This window comes from Petaurus breviceps, unplaced genomic scaffold (assembly GCF_028583685.1).
Source record: "Petaurus breviceps papuanus isolate PSGF00001 unplaced genomic scaffold, PetGlider_PUasm1.0 189, whole genome shotgun sequence".
NCBI lineage: Eukaryota > Metazoa > Chordata > Mammalia > Diprotodontia > Petauridae > Petaurus > Petaurus breviceps.
The window spans coordinates 13,989,655-14,010,315 of NW_027185809.1; the positions used below are offsets into that span (position 1 = coordinate 13,989,655).

A 20,661-nucleotide genomic window follows, 5' to 3' on the forward strand; every position below is an offset into this window, starting at 1 on the left:
TGGCTAGACCAGGAATTTTAATCAGAATTATGTTTCTAAGTAAACATATTTTAAAAGAGCATACATAGGATTACGAAGGAAACTAATCAGATTAAAATACAGTTAACAAGATTTTTAAATAAACTTAGCAGGTTCACAGACACCAGGGTAAGAATTCCTGATCTAGATAAAGCTTTCTCCAGCTCTTCATTAACATTCAAAATCCTGTACCAACAATACACAGGCCCTCAAGTTTAGGTTTCCTTAAAATGTTCAATTTTGCACACTTCTAATTCTCTGGGACAAGCCTGAAGCAGCATATGTCCATATGCAGAACGGCCAGCTTAACAAACCACTGGAATCCACTACAAAAATAAATTCTGAGTGAACGGCAGTCTCCAGTTCCCACTCTAGATCTCTTTCTGACACAGCCAAATAAGAATAGTTAGTAGCAGAAGCCATAAAGTTTTGTTTACCTGTAGCTCTAATACAGAAAAATTCAACTGTTTTTATAAAAGAGGCACCAAAATAGGCCACAGACAGAAACAATTAGGTAACACTATCAAGCTGGACCAGACTATAAAATGTTCTCTAAGGTAACAAACTTATGCATGGCATGCTCAATCTCTGCATAGTCACACAGTCGCCCACACAGTCTCCACTTTTCAAAACCACTTACCGTGGCCTCCCTATCAATAGGCTTCTTCTTGTGTTTCCCCTACAGGAGCAGAGAGGACAACTGATTAATGGGCAACAATATGCACACATAGGCATCCTTTCTCTCTCTTTCTCTCTCTCACACATATATACACACACAATTTCTTGGTGCTTTTTTTTTAAAAAAACAAGGTGCCAACTTTCCTGCAGCCTATTTCATTTATTGTAGTTTCTCAGCATAGGATCTAGGTCAGGGAGAAAAGACATAAAGGTGAGAATCTTTTTCCAGACAATGGATCTGTAGGACTATGAGCTTGAAGAGACGTTTCTAAAGATGCTTACAAAGAAAGGAAAGAAGGAAGGATGAATGGAGATGGGAGGATGTTCTAGTTTCCTGGTAAAGTTAAATGACCACCATTCTGTGAGGGTTCAAAAAGGGATAAGCGAAAGAACTTCTTTACTTTATGACCAAAAATACACATGAAGGCTGTGATGACACTGAACTGCTAATAACCCTTTTGAAGATAACTTTCTACATCTCTAAAAACGTCAAATAGTTTTCATTAGACAACTCTCCTAAATAACTCTTTTTCTCGGCAAGTACTTTCCCTTGTTCTACAAGATGGTTTTCTCCTCTCACTGTTCCTAATAAATTTCCATCCATTGTTTACAAGAAATGCTATATTTCCAGGCTGAAAGTAGGAAATATTTCAGCCCAGATCCTTTACCAAGTTATACGGCAAGGAGCCCAGGAATGGCAAACTAAATACAAAACATGTCCCTAATCCTAGGTCCAAAGAATCCAAAAAGACCCACTATACTACCATCAACTCCATAAAAGTTGTCAAGGCACCTGTAACCCTAATTTTATGAAACAGGTTAATCTTTAAAAATCTGATTACAAGTAAAATTACCATAAATCTAAGCTTATTCAAAATGCATTTGGGCCTTCATAATTTAGGTGAATCTTGCAATAAATGTTTTCATAAACAAAGACTCACCCTTTAATTTGTCAATTTTATATATCATTTTGATAATTTACAAATATTTCCTGTATCTGACATTAATATATATCACTTAGGAAATTTCTCCACTTAGACAAAACTCTTTACTATGAAAATTTTTGATGGAAAATTATCTAAACTGTACTGCACACTCTTGCTAGGTGATATGGTAAATAAGAGTGCTGGACATGGAAGCACAAAGATCTGAATTCAAATACTTCCTCAAAAACTTACTAATCTGTGACCCTGGACAAATCACTTAACTTCTGTTTGCTTCAGTTTCCCCATATGTAGGACAGGGAAAATAAAAGCACCTGCCTCTCAAGGTTGTTGAGTTTAAAATGAGATAATATTTGTAAAGAGCTTTGTAAACTTTAAATAATTATATAAATGATAGAGCTATTATTTTTTTTCAAATTAATATTTAGAACATAATTGAGCTTTTTTTTTTGGGTGTCTCAGAAATATTCTTACCAAAAACCATTATTGTACTCCACCGTACTATGGTGATGTCCGGAGGAGCACCTGAAGTATATAATGGAGTTTGCTGCTATGCTAAATAACCATAAGATCCTTAGATCCCTAAGGGAGTTGAATTCCAGAATGGAATTTAACAGAGATAAACATGAAGTCCTATACGTGTGTTCAAAAAACAACTTCTTAAGCACAAGACAAGGGAAACCTCAATAAATGTGAGAAAAAGACATGGGGGCAAGGGCAGTTAGCAGAAGGCAAGCTTAAGGAGTTAGTACTATGACATCAACCAAAAAAGGTAATGAGATCTAAAGTTGCATTTAGAGAAAGAGAATGCCCAGAATGTGATGGGGTAAAAGCCTAATTGTACTTTGTACTAGTCATACATCTGCACTCTGCCCTTGTCCAAATACAGAGAACTGTATTAGGTTCTGGGTACCACATTTCAGAAAAAATGCTGGCAAGCTGGAACACGTGAACAGAAGAGAGGTTATATGTGAAAAGGGACACAGATCACGCTATGCAAGGATCAGTTGCTATATTTTATCTCAGTATTTACAACTGAGATTATATAGCCACCTGGAGAAGATAATCTATGGGAAACATGATAGCTTTCTTCAAGTAACTGAAGGTCTGTCATATAAGAGGGATGAAAGGTGTTCTGCTCAGGGGGTAGAATAGGAACAACAGATAGAAATTTAAGAAAGGAAAATCTGAAATCATATTTCATATAAGGAAAAAACTTTGTAATAATTAGAGCTCATACTTTTGAAGGTAGAGGTTCCCTCTTACTGGAAATCTTCAAGGAGTGCTTAAAAAGTAGCTATTACTACTACTACAGAAGGCATATCTATTCAGTTAGAAGCTAACTTAGATGGTCTCCGAGGGCCCTTCCACATCTGAGATTATGTGATTCTAACATCTGCTTTTTATAATTATTCTACCTACAAACTCCTGTCATGCAATGTAGCCATAATTTTTTTTAGTTTCAAGTATATATATTTTGCCTCTCTTCTAATCTGTTGTTTTTTTAATTTGTTAAAAGCCAGAAAATTAAGTTTGTTTAAAGCCTCTGTCTAAAAGAATAGACTTTGAGTGAGATACTAGGGGCTTTGTTCTGAAAAATGTCCACAGAGCTCTCAGTTCATGGATTTGTGACATTCACTTTGCTTCATTAGACAGCTTTTTTATTTTTTTTTTTACTTCATTCTGGTTCTTGGTCATGTTCTAAAGAGCTGAAATTTTCAAATGAATGACCTCAAGAGAAATGTTGCTGTGTCAGATTTGCTTAAATAAAGGCACACCTTTATATCAATAGCCCCTTTTCACCAAGGAACTAGCATAATTGCTATAAAGCCGTTTTCTTTGTCTTTCATTTACTTCTCCCTCACAATGTGATCCTTTCCAGCATTTTAGGGCATAAAATCAGCAATTCCCCACCTGTCCTGGAAGAGCCGTGTGGCCAGCATATAGTTCATTGAGGTCTTGTGCTCTAGGTAGGACCTGGAAGACAGAGAAAGCGCTAGTTATACGAGCAGTTTAGTTCAAGAGAAGACTGATGCAGAAATAAAACTGAATCAAACCTACAGTTGTCATGTAACTTAGAGAATATTTTTCTTAAAAATAAAAGGAAGTGACAATTATACAAATTCAATTGCTTAGCAGAATGGAGTAGGAAGATTCAAGACACTGTAGGAAAATGGATACTGGGAAAATGGAAAGAAAAATATACTACATAATTACAAAGATTAAAATTTTCAGAGCGAAGAGGAATAGAAAACTTTCCTCTTATACTGAATCTGTAAGGGTCTTTTTATTAGGCTTATATGTTCTGGGGTCTGATGGCTATGATATGGAGAATCATTTACAAAGATCATGGAGGCACAGATTTTAAAAATAAGTGAGATCTCCTACAATTTGGCATCTGTACATCAGAGATAATGTTACTAATGAAGAGATTAGACTACTACTATAGTTCTGGGACTTCAGCATTTAATGTGATGCCTCATTAAAAGAAAGATGTTTATTAGGAGTTTGAAGAAGAAAATTAATTTTAGTTCTACAAATGTTGGCAAAACACGTATTAAATGCAGGGCAGCCAGCATACAAAGATGATGGATGGAGAGCACAGAAGGAAAGAAAAGGGGACGGGGAAAAGAGACAGGGAGAGGAAAAAGGAGAAGAAGGAAAAAGAGATAAGGCAAAAGGAAGAATGCATCATTTAATAAGAACTTAGTATGTGTTCCAGGCACTGTCCTAAGCACTGAAGCAAGCACAAGAGATGAAAATATAGTTCTTTTCTTAAATTAAAGAAAATACAATATAGTAGGAAGATAAATCATATATAAAAATTAGTATGATACAAGTCAGATCATAATTAAGTTCTTAAAGAGAGCTAAGAGATATTCAAGGAAGCCTTTATGGAAGAGTAAGTAGTCTCTGAGCTGGACCTTGGAAGAGAGAAGGATTTCAACATGTAGATATATATATATATGGTTCAGTTTGGATGGAGCACAAAGAGCATGAAGGAGAGTAATAAGACCTAAGTGTGAACAAATAGGCTGGAGGTGAGTTTCACATTATCCAATAATACAGTGTTTTACAGATGTGAATAATTCTTACTAGTATATAATCTGCTGTAAATCATGAGATTAATAAATGAGGGAGCTGAGCCTTGAATTCAACTATTCTGACTCCCAGGGCCATACCCTTTTTCTTAGAGAATGCTTGCTACCTTCTGACAAACACCCTCTAGAAGTCTCCATCCTCTCTTGCTTACGATCAGATGACAGGGCTCCCCTGGGAGATGACAGCTAAAGTTCTCCTTCACTTGGGGCCCTCTATGGCAATCACCATAATTCTCATCCCTCTCAATCCCTCTGGGAAAAAAACTGAGATATCTGACTAGGAGACAACACTGTGGAGCCATGAAGGCTAATCAGATCTACAAGTTTTTCTCTGGTAATAATGACCCTGTCCTACAACTTAACAAACCACTATTTCTTGCTCCTCCAATCTCTGTGATTAAGAACTCTCATATGCTTAGTAAGGTAAAAATCCTTTTCCCTGCTCAAATTCAACTCAATTGAATAAGTTTATTAAGCAGGGTACTGTGCTAGGTACTGGAGAAACAAAGACATGTTCAGAGTGGAGTAAATACAAAGTAATTTTAAGAGGGAGAGAAAACAACTTGGGAAAAATAAGTGGAGGCCTCTAGTAGGAGATGGCACCTGAGCTGTGTTCTGAAGAAATGTGGTATTTAGGGGACCTTCTGCAGGATGGCCTAGGAAGTATGAGGCACAAGAGTATCTATGAGAAATAGGCAGGAGGCCAGTTTTATTGCAAGGAAAAGCACCTCTTCCCATATCATCCCTTTCCACCTAAGGCCTGCTCCTTGCAGTGCATGTATACTCACTTGCCATGCCACGCTTTCATGCCTGCTAATGAACAGACCCTCATCTTCCAATACTTACTTTCACATTATTTCCATATTCTAATAATCAGAAAAACTTAAAATTTTTCCTAGAGACTTAATCATCTTTCCCACCCTCTCTAATACTGGTAGTACCTTCTCTCCCTTCCATTCAGGACCTAGGAGGGATCAGCATACTACTTATGCCTTAACGTGATTTCCTGACTCTCCCCAATGCTACCATTAAACATCAGTCTCTCCTTTGAAGTTCATTGCATCAGATTTTATCGGCCTGTCTTGAATTTTACTGCCATCTACTGACCCCTTTCCCCAGAGAGTTCAGTATCTGACTCACAGTATCCCTTTTCTACTTCATGATTTGCTTTTCCTTTCTTTTTAATTATTATTATTATTTTTAGTTTACATCATTCATTTCCACAATATTTTGAGTTACAAATTTTCTCCCCATTTTGCCCCTACCCACCACCCCAAAACAGCAATCCCACTGAATATTCCCTCCCCCAATCTGCTCTCTCACATATCTTTCCCCATCCCCCCTCTGACTTTCTAGTAGGGCAAGGTGGATCCCTATGCTACAGTACCTGTATATCTTATTTCCCAGTTACATGTAAAATAATAATAATATACATATATTTTAAACATTTGATTTTAAACCTTTGAATTCCAGATTCTTTCCCTACCTCCCTCTTCACCCACTCTTACTGGGAAGATAAGCAATTCAATATAGGTTGTACATGTATAGCTATGCAAAACATGTCCATAGTGGATATATTGTGAAAGACTGACTACATTTCCCTCAATCCTATGCCACCCCCACTAGTTCTATTCTCTACATTGATCCTGTCCCTTTTCAAAAGTGAGTGCTTCCAACTTCCCTCCCCCTAAGCCTGCCCTACCCTCCTTCATCCCCCCTCACGTCCCTTTCCCCCCTATTCTCCTATAGGGAGAGATACCCTATTTAGTGTGCATGTCATTCCCCCCCTAAGCCCAATTCAGTGAGAATAAGGTTGACTCATTCCCTTTAAACTTCCTGTTCTTCCCCTCCATTGTAACAGTTTTCCCTTGCCTCTTCTATATGAGATAATTTACTCTATTCTATCTCTCCCCATCTCCTCTCATTATATTCCTCTCTCACCTTTTAAGTACCATCCCTTCCTATTCAATTGGTCCTGTGCCCTCTGTCTATGTATACCTATACACACACATATATATATATATACACACACTCACATATATATTCATATGCCCATATTCCCTCCTATATAGACATATATATGTATGTATACACACACACACACACATTTCTATTCCTGTCAATTATTCTCATACTAAGAAAAGTTTCATAAGTTACAATTATTGTTTTTCCATGTAGGAATACAAATAGTTCAACTTTGATAAGTTCCTTATGATTTCTTTTCCCTGTTTACCTTCTCATGTTTCTCTTGCTTCTTGTATCTGAATATCAAATTTTCTATTCAACTCTGGTTTTTTCATCAAGAATGCTTAAAGTTTTCTATTCCACTGAACGACCATGTTTTCCCCTGAAACATGATACTCAGTTTTGCTGGGTAGGTGATTCTTGGTTTTAATCCCAGCTTCTTTGCCCTCCAGAATATCATATTCCAAGCCCTTCAATCCCTCAGTGTAGAAGCTGCCAGATCCTGGGTTATCCTGATTGTGTTTCCATAGTATTCAAATTTTTTCTTCCTGGCTGCTTACCATATTTTCTCCTTGACCTGGGAACTCTGGAACCTGGCTATAATATTCCTTGGAGTTTTCTTTCTGGGATCTTTTTCAGGAGGTAATCTGTGGACTCTTTCAACCTCTACTTTGCCCTCTGGTTCTAAAACATCAGGGTAATTTTCCTTGAGAATTTCTTGAAGGATGATTTCTTATTTTGATCATGGCTTTCAGGTAGTTCAATAATTTTTAAATAATCTGTCCTGGATCTATTTTCCAGGTCAGTGGTTTTCCCAATGAGATATTTCACATTGCCTTCTATTTTTTCATTTGTTTGGATCTGTTTATTAGTATCTTGATTTCTCATTAAGTCACTAGCTTCCATTTGCTCCAATCTAATTCTGAAAGAATGATTCTCTTCAGTGAGCTTTTGAGATTCTTTTTCCATCTGGCAAATTCGGCTTTTTAAGGCATTCTTTTCCTCATTGGCTTTTTGAGCCTCTTTTGCCACCATGTGAATTAGTCTATTTTTTAAGGTGTTATTTTCTTCAGTCAGGTTGTTGACTGTCATTTCATCATTTTCTTGCATCTTTCTCCTTCACTACTCTTATTTGGTTTTCAGAATCCTTCTTAAGCAGGCACACTGGTCATGTACCCGGGGACCTCCACCCTAGACAGTGATCCAGATCCAAGCAGGTTAAAGCAAGAATGATTACCCCTCAGACTGGATGCTTGGTACCCCTACAATCTGCAGGCCCGGAGCTCTGAAGCAGCCACGTGGCAGTGGCTGGAAGGCTGCCACACCTCAGTCACTTCTCCCTCCAGGGGGCAAAGGCCGGCACTCCCAAACTCCCAGGTCCCAAAGTCCACACTGCACTGACCTCTCACTTTGTCCTTAGCATCTATGAGTTGATAATTCTGGAAACCACCACAGCTGATGGTGATCTGAAGTCCCTCCAGCCTGTGGCTGGTTATGGCCACCCTGAGGCTAAAACCTCTGTCTCTTGCAGGGCTGGGCTCAGTTCCCAGCATGCTGTGCTGGTCCCTTACTGCCAGTCTGCTGGACTGTCTTCAGTGAGAGGTTACCTTCTCTGTGTCATTTTGTGGGTTCTGTAGCTCCAAAGTTTGTTTAGAGTCATTTTTTACATGAATTGGAGGAGGTGGGAGCAGGAGCCCCTCAGAAGTCCTGTTTCTACTCTGCCATCTTGACTCCGCCACCATGATTTTCTTGATGACTTCCACATTCAACCCTCTGAATGCCTTGGCCTATCAGTTCACCATCCTCAACTCTCATGCTGTGTATGATCAGAAAAGGAAATTTCATTTTCCTATTCTTCAGCTTCTCTCTTGATGCCTCTTCCTAAGTTTGTTTTTTTGCCTAACCAAAAAGTTGGTTATTAAACTGTATTAACTGAAATACCTAATTCTGTGTTCCATCCCTGTTCTCCCAGTTCATCATTACCCATGTTCAGGCATGACTTTCCCCACTTTACAATCCTGATCTCATGGTTAAGGCACTAGCCTCCATCTTTGAATACTTTATTCCCTTGCCCTTCTGTTATTCAAAACCCTAATTCCTGACCTTGAGTCAACCCCATATCCACCTTTTCTGAATGCTTCTACTCTGGATTCACTGAACTTTTAGAGGAAGAAGTTACAAAATTATGCTAAACAAGCAGACCCATTACTTTCGCATTACCTAATTTCAGACAGGCTCCAACCATCATTTGTTTTGTTTTTTCATCTCTTAACAGATCCCCTATATCAAACTGCCCACAGAGGCTATTCTAAACCTTTTCTTGCCTCCTCAAGTCTCCAGTTCTCATCTTCCCTTTCCCTCCATAGATAACCTCAACTCCTATTTTACTGAGACCAAAGTAATTCCTTAATCTTTCTTACTCCTGTCTCAAAGTTTATCCATCTCTAATTTTACAGAAGGCAGGATTCCTTGTCAATGCTTATTTCTCCACTTGCATCCATAATTCTATCCCTTTCTAGTTTGCTTCTGAAGCCTGATCTATCATTTACCATTTCCCTCATCATTTAACTCCCCCAACAACTATTTCCTTCTTCCCTGAACAAATATGACCCCTAGGCAAATATTCCTCAATTCTGAGGAAACCCCAGCCTTTTTTTGACTCCACTCTCCCCTAAAGCTTCTTTTCCTGTTTTTCTCCTGCCTCTGACTACTAAACTCCTTAAGAAAGGGGTCTATACTCATCAACCCTACTTCCACACTGTTAATTCACTCCCTATTTCTAGTCCCTAGAAATCTGTCTTCCAGTCCCACCATTCTATTAAAAATGCTCACTTTGAGACTGCCGATAACTTTTTAATTGCCAGATCTTCTAAATCTTCATCCATCTGACAACATTTAAGTTCTTTTGGACTCCCTATCCCCCTGCTGTAGAGTTTTCCTCTTCAACTCAATCCCCATTTTCCATATTTAGAGTCTTCAATAGAAATGTTGCTTTTACCTCAATAACACTGGCCTTCCAGAACATCAGGCTCCTCAACTTCATCCCAACTAAGCCATACAAAGGTAGATGGTTGTACCCTTGAACTCATCACCACATAAGTGACTTCCATGATTCAGAACCCTGAAATCTCTCCTTTGGAACATCCTTTCGTCTCTTTCTGCCTCCCTCCTCCTTAATCTATTTTTCATATCGCTCCTAATATGAACTTGTCACTACATCACTACCTTCTTTCTCTGTCCATATGCCCTTTACTAACCTCACTTTTTCTTCACAACTTTGACTTGGTAGATAAAAAATTCAACTTTATACTGTCCTATGCTCTCTAATTCTGTATCCCCACCTTATCCTATTAGCACCCATGTCTTGCCAAGCCCCAAATCTTAGTTATCCACGATCTGCCTTCTTTGACCCCATGTCCTGTTGAACACCACTACAAAAAGTCATATGATCGTGCTGACTAGGTCTACTGCAAATTTATGTTCTCTCATCTCAGCAGAGTCTTCAGCGTTATACGGTAATCCTCTTACTTTCCTCTGATTGACTTTCCATCAAACCCCCCATGGGGGCTACAAACCTTTCCTTCTTTCCTCAAGCCACCTGCATTATTGTCTCCCCCTTCACTCTGGGCATAAGAATACTTCATAGGCCATTAATTGTGAGATTCTCTCTCTCCTTAATTCTATAATTTAATTCTCAGCAATTGCCATTCACTTTCTCTTCCTTTACTCTAGTTTCTGAAGAAAAGTAGTAAGGTCAAACTCTAACTGGTACCTTTGATTCCCTCCCATCTGTTCTTCTCAGAGCCTATTTCTTCCATAATTCTTTCCCATCTCTCTCTAATTTTCATTCTTTCTCTATTCACTGGCTCCTTCCTTGTGGTGCTTAATAAATACTGATAGTGATTGAGGAATGAAAAATGTGAAAACTTGGATCGGGCAAGATAAGACTAAAGCTGACCTATCAAAGCCCAGGGTGACTCCAGGGATGGAACCCACTTTTCATCAGCACAGAGGATGACCCAAGTGGAGATTACATCATATAGATGTGGCTGGGGGTTGTTGTGGAAGCCTGAATTTGGGCAAGGAAAGACCAAGGATGGCTTATAAAAGGCCAGGGGTATTATAGGGGGTATTAAAAATACTGGGTGTGTGTCACACATTTCCTATAATTATCTAATCTTTGTATCTCCTTGAGTACCTAACATAGTTGCTTGGCATATTATTCTATGCCAACAAAAGGTGTTTTTTTTAAATGCAAATTTGTTTAGTCAAATTACTTTATACCTCACAGTTACAAAGTTACAAGGCACATGGTAGACAACAGTTATTAACTGAATGACTGAAATAATAAAAAATGAATTCTGAGGGAAACATACTAAGCCACATCTCTTAAGATGTAAAAAATAAAAAAAATTCCGAAAAAAATATGCTAAAGTTCCTAATCCGCAATAACCAAATATTGCCTCTCCTTAATTCTGGGGTATTCTGGAATTTATGTCAATGAAAAGTATGCTGTGCAAGATGGAAGAAGAGATTCTTTAGTCAATAAAATGGGCTTCTTTCATTGAGAACCTTTTCAGGCTTATATTTTTCAAGCTCACAGAATCATGGCATAATAGAGCTTAGAGGTGGAAGAGATCTTCAAATTAATCTAATCTAACCCCTTCATTTTATAGATTAAGAAAGCAGCTCAGAGGCGACAAATGATTTGTCCCAGGCTACACAAGCAGTAATACTCACTCACTTTTACAGTGCACTTTAAAGTTTACAAGGAGTCTTTTTCATACAAACCCCATGAGACGGGTAATACAAACATGATTGCCTACATTTGACAAATGTGACTTTTAAGTCTCTGTGATATTAAGTGACTTCCCTGGAATGACACAAGCTAACAAATGTATGAGGAGGGATTCAGACCCAGATCTCCTGACTCCCAGCCCAGTACTCTGTCCATCAGATACTGTGTGGGCTCTGCAATAAGTAAGTAGCACAGGTACTAAGGATTCTAACTAGGAATTAAGTCAATCAACCATGCTTATTTCCCAACCCTAAGGTTGTCACCTCACCCATAAACATCCCATGTTTCTGATGTAGGAAATATGCGAATAAATCCCCCTCTACGATCATTTTCTTCCTTCACTCGTCGTAAAACCTTGATCTAGATTAAGAAAAAAAGAAGAGTCACATCAAACCGCTTCTGATAAGGAACATCAGAATATATACTATACTTGGCAGCAACAGCTAAAGTTAGAGCCCACAAATACAGGATAAAGGGATGAATTCTATGCAAAGATTTATTTTTCAAGAAAAATTTTCTCTCCCTCCATTTTCTTTTTTCAAAATTATAGAGAAGGGGAAGGAAACAAACATTTGTTAAGTGCCCACTATGTGCCAGGTACTGCTCTACAAATATTATCTCATTTGATCCTCAAAACAACCACGTGAGGTAGGTGCCATAACTCCCATTTTATACTTTAGAAAACTGAGGCAGACAAGGAGCTAAAATAAATTACTCAGGATCACATGGCTAATGAATGTCTGAGGTTGGATTTGAACTCAGGTGGTCTTGATTCCAGACCTGGTGCTCTACCATACTCAAAACCCCTAATAGAACAATAACAATGCCAACACCAGACAGAACAATTTAGAATAAAGTATATTTAGATTAACAGTCTTTCTGCTCTATGTCCCCTTCTCATCTTGTTTGTCCATCTATATAAATATGAAGCTTTTTGTATGGTCATAGTTAATGAAGATGTGGCTGCTATTCTAGTTCAGCTGTCTTCACTCTGCATTATTTATTCTTTCCAAATTTATTTATACACCCTCTATCTGCCATTTGAAAAAAAATAACAGTATTCCATGGAACTGATATACCAAAATGTGTTCATCAATTACCCATTCATTGGAAACATAGCTATTTCTAGCTTTTTGATATTAATAATGATGAAGATATGAATGCTTTTATAGGAAGTTTTTTCAGTCATATTGAAAAGATTCAGTGGAATCACTGAACTAAAGGCCATAATAAATTTTATACCACTTCTGTATTGTCAAATGGCTCTCCAAAAAGACGACACAAATTCATAATTCTACCACCAAAGTAATGGAGAACTTGTTACTCCACACCCCCTACAATAATATATTTTATCACTTTTAATTACTTTTGTCAATTTGACAAGTATGAGATTATATTTTAAAGCTGTTTTAAATTGCACTTCTATCATTGGAAAGGTTGAACTTTTTCCAGCAATTATTCATAATTGTGTTTCCTCTTTCACAAATTTTCAATTCCTATAACCATTTAGGCACAGAGGACTAAGTGTTTCCTTTTTAAAAACTGTCTCATCTCCTAGTAGGTTCTATGTCAGACTTTTTACCACATGCTATATTTACCACAAAAATTTCTTCATTAGGTTCTTTTCTTTTGTTATTATTTTGTTGTCAGATTAAAAGTTTTACATAATTAAAATCCATCCACTTTCAACCCAATTTCTTTCATTTGTGCAATAACTGGTCTTCTCATTACAGCTGAGGTTAAAGATACAGTTCCTTATTCTTCTAACTTTTAAAACTTGTCTTTGCTAATCTCATTGATCAAATCAGAATTTGTAGCAATATATGATATGAGGTATAGATCCAAGCTTGGTTTTCACTTCATTGCTTTCTAATTTTCCCAAAACTTTTTAATGAATTCCTTTTTCCAATGTTTAGGATACTTGCACTTGTACTAGATACCAATCTTTTGTAAATTTTTTTTGTTCTACTTCTGGAATATCTATTCTGGTCTACTGGGCTTTTTTTTCTTTGAATCTAGAACCAAATGGCTTTAAGGAATAGTTTTAAAATATGTTCTGAAATCTGGCAATAGAATTTCTATGTCAACTTTTCTTTCACAGTTGCCCTTGATGATCTTACTCACTAATTTTTCCAAATAAATTTGTTAGCATTTTATCAATAAAATAATACACTGTTTTGTAATGACACTGTAAACTGATTTTGGGAAATAGGATCACTCTAGGTCATCCTAGCAATGGGTAGCTTTATATCTGTTAAAATAGTTTGGAGGTTATACTTATACAGGTCTCCTGTGTGCCTTGGTAGTTAAATATACATAATTTTATTGTGATTACTGTAAATTTAATTTTTATCAATTCTTTATTAATAGTATATTAGAATGTAAATTGCTTTTGTGTAATTTATCTTGTTTCCTACTAATTTGTTAAACTCATTTATTATTAGTTAATTTTTTGTTGTTAAATCCCTTGGATTTTCTAGGTAAACAAAATTATTGCTTGCAAATAAGATATTTTAACCACATGATTAGCAATATTTAGTTTTTCTAATTTCTTTTTTATGCTTCATTCTCCTAGGAAGCATTTCTACAACTCTATTAGAAATAACAGACATATAAACAGCCCTGTACCAATTTTCCAGAAGAACCTCCCTCTTCATTGAAGAGAATGTCAGCTCTTAGTTTCAAATATATACCTTTCATCATATTAAGGAAAAATCTTCTTCTGTATATTTTTAAAATGTTTGTTATCACGAACGGCCACATTTTCTCAGAATCTTTTCCTATCTTTTTATTAATATAGTTATATGATCTTATTTATAATAATCATCTTTCTAATATTGAAGTATCTTTGCATTACTGTACTACACTTACTAGAGAATTACTAGCATAATATAAAGTTGAGATAGTTTTAAAATATATTCTGATTTACCCTATGTGTTACTATTTCATTTTCTTTGTATCTACATGCAAAATATATTTGTTTTGTTTGTATTCATGTGATTGGTAAAAAAATTTTTTCCAACTTTCTAACAGCTTTTTGAGTAAAAACTACATTTCCTTGATTAAATACGATTATATATATTTATAAATAGTGTATAGAAGTATGCTTTGTTCATTGAAAAATTAGAAAATTTTACTTGTAAATATATCTTTTAAAATGAAAGTAAAATTTCTTTGTGTCTGAATATGTGATCAATTTCTGCAAATATTTCTGAAAACATTATATTTCCTTGCTTTTTTCCAATAAGTTCTTCATATTTGTTAAATCAAATTTGATCACCGACCAGTTCAGACCCATAATTTCTTTATTTTTTTGTTCAAGTTATTATATATTTTTTTAGATTTTTCTTTTTGCTTTTTGGAGGGGGGAAGGTAGGGCAATTGGGGTTAAGTGACTTGCCCAAGGTCACACGGCTAGTTTTGTGTTAAGTGTCTGAGGCCAGATTTGAATTCAGGTCCTCCTGACTCCAGGGCCGGTGCTCTATACACTGTGCCACCAAGCCACCCTTAAGTAATTATATTTTAAAGATATAGAGGCAAGAGGGTACAGAAATCCATCTAAAACTGCAAGAAAGTAAGGGGGGGAGGGATGGGAGAGTACATAAGACAGAATAGATTGGGGGAAGGGGTATTCAGCAAGCTTGCTATCTTGGGGTGGGGGTAGGGGAAAGACAGAGAAAATTTGTAACTCAAAATCTTGTGGAAATGAATGTTGAAAACTAAAAAATCAATAAAATTATTTTTTAAAAAAAGAATTTTTAAAAAAAAGTTATGACATTTTTATTGTAGGGTATTCAGGGTTCTTACTGTTATTAATTCTTCTAACTTCTTCTAACCCGAATTCTTTAAAATCTATAAGCTTTTTTTGTAGGGGAGAAGTAAATTTTATTTTATTTTGTACATACGGAATTGCTAAAATTTTATTACTGGGTATCCCTTTTACTATAATAGCCCTGTTTCTGGTGCAGACTTTGTCTTCTCTTCTATCTTCTCATACCTCCTCCTACCCTCACCCTGTCAGCAAAGAATTTCACCTCTTACTCTTGCGAATATTACGGCCATTCAGGATGAACTCACTACACTCCCCTTCTTTTCATTCCCAAAGCCCTCATCATCACCCCTGATTACTTGGCCTTTTCCTCAGTCTCTGACAATGATAAAGACCCTTCTTACCAAGTCCAAACCCTCTACGTGCATATTTGATTCTATTTTCTCCAGCAGGCTGCTCCCACAATTAACCTTTCTCTAATCTTCAATCTCTCCCTATAAACGGTTTTTTTTTTCCCTCCTGATTTCAAACATGTCCCAGTCTCACTCATATCTCCAAGACACTTTTAGTGGGCCATCTCATTGATCTGTGGTTTTATATATCTCATTTTCTGAGGCAAATTCCAAGAAAAAGCTGCCTATCCGCGTGCTACTTCTTCCTCAGCCTTTTATAATTTGGCTTTCCACCTCATCACTCAACTGAAAAGTTCTCTTCAAAGATGCCAGTGACCTCTTATTTGCTGATCTAATGGGTTTTATTCCGTTCTCATCCTTCTTGACTTCTCTGCTGCATCGGACCCTGTCAACAACTGTTTCCTCCAAGACACTTTCATTCTCTGCATTTTGGCTTTCCCTTGGTTCTCATCCTATTTTTTACCACACTTTCTTAGGAGCCTTTGCTCATTCATGATTCTTATCATGTCCCCCCCCGTAGGTGTACCCCTCAGTTACTCTATTTTGGGCCCTCTTCTCCTTCTACATTCTCTCTCGATGACTTCATCACCTCCCATGGTTTAAATAATTCTTAGATCTAAATATCCAAGTCTCCCGAGTTCCAGTCACACATCTCCAACTTTCTTTTAGATCTTTCTAACTGGATATCCCATCAGCAGATTAAACTCAACATGTTCAAAATAGAACTTGTTATCTTTCACCTAAAATCCTCCTCTTGACCAAATTTCCCTATTTCTGTCAAGGCTACCTCCATTTTCATCATTTCTCAGGTTTATAACTTGGCCTCATTTTCAACTCGTCACTCTCCCTCAATCTGCATATTTGATCAGTTGGTAAATCTTATTTCTAACTCCACAGCACCTGTCACATTTGAAGCCTTTTCTCTACTAACATAGCCGCCTCCTTAGTTATGACCCCCATGACTTGTTTTCGGCATGACTGCACTTGCTTCCTAAATGGTCTCGCTGCCGCAAGGCTCTCCCCAGTGCAACCTATCTTCCACATAACTATGAAAATGATTTTCCTTAAATACATAACTTTCCATGTCATTCTCCTGCTGCTGAAAAAAATTCCAGTGACCCCCTAATGCTTCTAGGATAAAACATAAAATATCAATGTGCTTACACATAGAAATGTGTGTATGCACATGTCTATACATACCCATGCATGTAAATCTATATTTACCACATATGGTCGTTTAGCCATTCTAGACGACTTATTCCCTCTACACAACATTCTATCTAAGGTCTCTGACCTCTGTATTCACTGCTTCTCATGCCTGGGATACGCTCTTCAATATGTGCCGTAAGCACCACCTTCTGTGCAATGCCTCTGGTAATACAGCTAGCACCTTCTCTCACTACCACAGTTTTACCACCGTGTGTATAAATTTATTTTATATATATATATATAATAGATTTTTTATATGTGCTTAAATCTATCTATCTATCTATCTATCTATCTATCTATCTATCTATCTATCTATCTATCTATCTATCTATCTATCTATCTATGTCTTCTCTAATAGCATTTAAGTCCCTTTAGAGCTTAAATTAGGGTGGCTAAGCGGTTCAATGGATAGAGCACTAGGCCTGGAGTCAGGAAAACTTGAGTTCAAATCCGGCCTCAGGCACAAGCTATGTAACCCTAGGTAAGTCACTTCATCTTTTTGCCTCAATTTTCTCAAATGTAAAATGGGGATCATAACAGCACCCATGTCAAAGGGCTGTTGTGAAGATTAAATATTTGTAAAGAGCTTCACACAATGTCTAACACATAGTAAGCACTTCATAAATGCTTGTTCTCTTCTCACCTTGAGAGAATGGACTTTATTTTTGTCTTTGCAAATACTTGGCGTAGTGCCTGGCATATTTTAGGCACTAATAAATGTTAGCTGATGGACACTTTTCATTTAAACTGTACTAAATGATATGAGCATGGCAGTCCAATTTTTTTCCTCAGGCTGTCTACTCCAGTATATATTTTAGACCAGTCTTTTTTTTCTATTATAACCTACCTAATTTTTTTTTGCATCAAATGTGTCTCTGTGTATTGTTGGATTCTAAACTGTTGGGTTTTAAAAAAAATCTATTTCATAACCCTTTTCTTTTGCAAGGATAATTCAGTTGATTTGCATTTAAGGCTCCCTTTGTTAAATCTGACAGTTTATGTTTTGGTGGGGGGCTATATTTGTTATTTAGTACATGTTAGGGAGTGGAAAGATTATTATCTGGCTATATCTATTTCTATAACTCCATAAATTCTACTCAATCATGGTATAGTCTCGATCCTGGGTTCTCAAAGGCTATACCAGCAGCTGGAAAGATTTTGAGCATGGACCTAGGCAAAGACTCCTTATCTGCCTTTAGTCCAGCCTAGCTAAGTTTGGAAATCTCAATACCAGTTTGATCCCACGGTGATGATTAGCTGGACCATAACAACTATGAAATCCCACCTGCTGAATCTTATTAATATAATTTGCATCTGTAAAGAAGTACCAATATCAACAAAATCACAGGTGTACCAAGTATTAAAGTATTTCTAGAACAAAACCTAGCATCACTTCCTGTACTTTATGTATGTTCATCTCTTAAGTTTCCCTAAATTTTAAAACCACTGTTATCCTTTGGGAACACCAACACCTTTTCTTTTATCCATATGCTTTTTGCTGCCTTTTTGAAAAATAACTTTTAAAATTATTTTTGCAGTATACTTATCTCTTAAGTCTTCTTGCTTTTTTTAAACTTCTAATCTTATTCTATCTCCCTTATTCTTACTTTGTATGTATTTAAAGGTTTTAAAATGTTTCTTATGTATAGCAAATTGTTGGGGTTTATTTTTGTCCATTGCTTTCTAATTTTTATTAGGAAATACAATGCATTCACATTTAAGGTTATAATTGTTGCTTGTGTTTTCTTCCGTTAACTATCAATCACTAAACATTTATCAAGAGCCCTCTGTTTTCTAGCAATGTACTAAGAGCAGATGTATATATGTGTATAAACATACACACCCGATGTCTCAAAAGTCTTAGTGCAGTTTTAAGCTTTAAGTATGCGTGAGTGGGTGTGTAGGGATATAGACAGGATACGAACCGGACCCATAATAGTGTAGGGAACTTTCTTGACCAATGTAATTTGACATCTTATTTGTAATTTGATAGTTTTAGAGTTGCCTAGCATATCTGTTCTACTCTAAGTCAGTAGTCTCTGTTTCTTTTGCTTATACTAAATATGAACCTGCTCTCCTTTCTCCAACACTTCTTCCCTCTTGTTATCCTGTTTAACTCCATATGCCTGAAGTTTACTATGATTCTCTTTTGTGTTCTATTTGTTTGATGTTTTTCTTTCACAGATAAAAGTTATGTATCTCATCCTCACTACCCTCCTCTCCTCACCCAATCTTCTATTTCAGTTAAATTAATTTAGAATTTCCCTTTTTAAAACTGTTATTTTCATACCATCACTTTTCTTATTCCTTTCCTTCTTCTAGGGTCCTCTAGAATCAGTTCCTGAGAAGTGTTAATTACTGATGGAGGCATGAAGTGCGATCTAAGGATTTTTTCTATATGTCGTGTTCTATATGTCACTAGTTCTGGGAAGTTTTTATTATAATTTCCTGAAGTAAAAATGAGTAACTTCTTATTCAATGTGCTCTGAGACTATCATGACTATAAAGTTTAACCTCCTAAATCTACTTTCCAGAATGGTGATTTTTTTTTTCTGCATCACTCAATGATTTAAATTTTTTTGAAGCTTTATCTTTCATTTAAATTTTTTTATTCTTTGTTATTTGCCATAATGCATCTAATTGTTTTGCTCTTCTAGTAATGTCTTTACATCTCCTATGTTTTTTAAGGTTTTTGTAAGGTTTTTTCCCCCATATTGCTTCCTAAGATTTCTTCCATGAGTTCATATCTTCCTTTAATTCTACTCAAAATTTCTTAGCTACATTTATATATTCCTTTAAGTCTTCCAATATTTTTTTTCTGGGTTCAAGTCTTTGAATTCCCTGAATCTATTATCCACCTACAGAGATTTTTTTATGGCACTACATCAGCAGGCAATTCTTCAGTCATTTTTTTCTTTTGTTCCTCCTGAAAATGATTTCTTCCTTTGTTTCTGAGATTTTCTATGTTTTGCTCTCTTTCAGATAGTATTTTCTTGAAATTTCTAAGATGTTTATCTCTTTTTGCTCTCTTTTGCTACTTTAAAAAGACCATGAAGACTGTATGCCTAGTCTCTCCAAACTCCATCATCTTCCCCGAGGTATGATTCCTTCCTCCTTCTCAATGAAAATTCTACTTGCCCAAAATAACCAAACAGCTGTAGAAGGATGACACACTCATTCCTCCCTCGCCTTACCTGCAATCATCAGAGCCAGAAAGAGAATTATCTTTACCTCTTCCATGGACAAGCCAAGCACAGAACCACCTAATTTTCCTGGCACCTTGTCCCTTGCTGAACCCACAAGGTTTTTCATTTCAGCATCACTAGCAGACAGAGGACGAGAACGCTGCAAAAGAGAAAAAAACACAAGCTTTCTTTCTCCTTTTGATCCTGTTCTTTCTTCTCATTCATCCAACAGCAATATTATTCTTTCCAAAGTCTATAGGCTAAAATGTCTACCCCAGTTAGCATTAACTAACCCCAAAACCCAAAACACTAAGGTCAAGATGAAATTCAGCAAAACAGAGGCAAGAAAGGAGAAGAAATAATAAAAAAAGATGATGTCGGGTCAGAAAATAACTGAAATGAGAGGCTTCCAAGTAGTTTTCTAAGATAGTGATACTTAAATCTGATTTTATAACACTTAATAATGTAGACTGTTATGTCTATGGGGTTTTGGACAATGGCAAAAGACTCAAGCTAAAATTAAAATTAATTCTCCTAGTTAAATAAATAAATATGTGCAGTAAAGGAAGGAGAAATGTGGT

At 36.4% G+C, this 20,661-nt stretch overlaps 1 protein-coding gene across 16 annotated transcripts in view; it reads right to left on the minus strand.

Annotated features, from left to right (window-relative positions):
* The window catches only part of TTLL5 (tubulin tyrosine ligase like 5), a 414,008-nt gene that overhangs the window by 276,885 nt on the left and 116,462 nt on the right, over positions 1 to 20,661 (minus strand). For 12 of the 16 annotated variants that reach the window (XM_069091917.1, XM_069091923.1, XM_069091924.1 and 9 more), the window contains 4 exons: positions 20,127 to 20,240; positions 11,773 to 11,864; positions 3,555 to 3,617; positions 659 to 697 (listed from right to left, as the gene is read on the minus strand). In XM_069091917.1, the coding sequence (XP_068948018.1) occupies positions 659 to 697; positions 3,555 to 3,617; positions 11,773 to 11,864; positions 20,127 to 20,240 (308 nt within the window). The remainder of the gene's footprint in view (positions 1 to 658; positions 698 to 3,554; positions 3,618 to 11,772; positions 11,865 to 20,126; positions 20,241 to 20,661) is intronic. The other 4 variants (XM_069091918.1, XM_069091913.1, XM_069091920.1 and 1 more) reach the window with 1 other exon arrangement.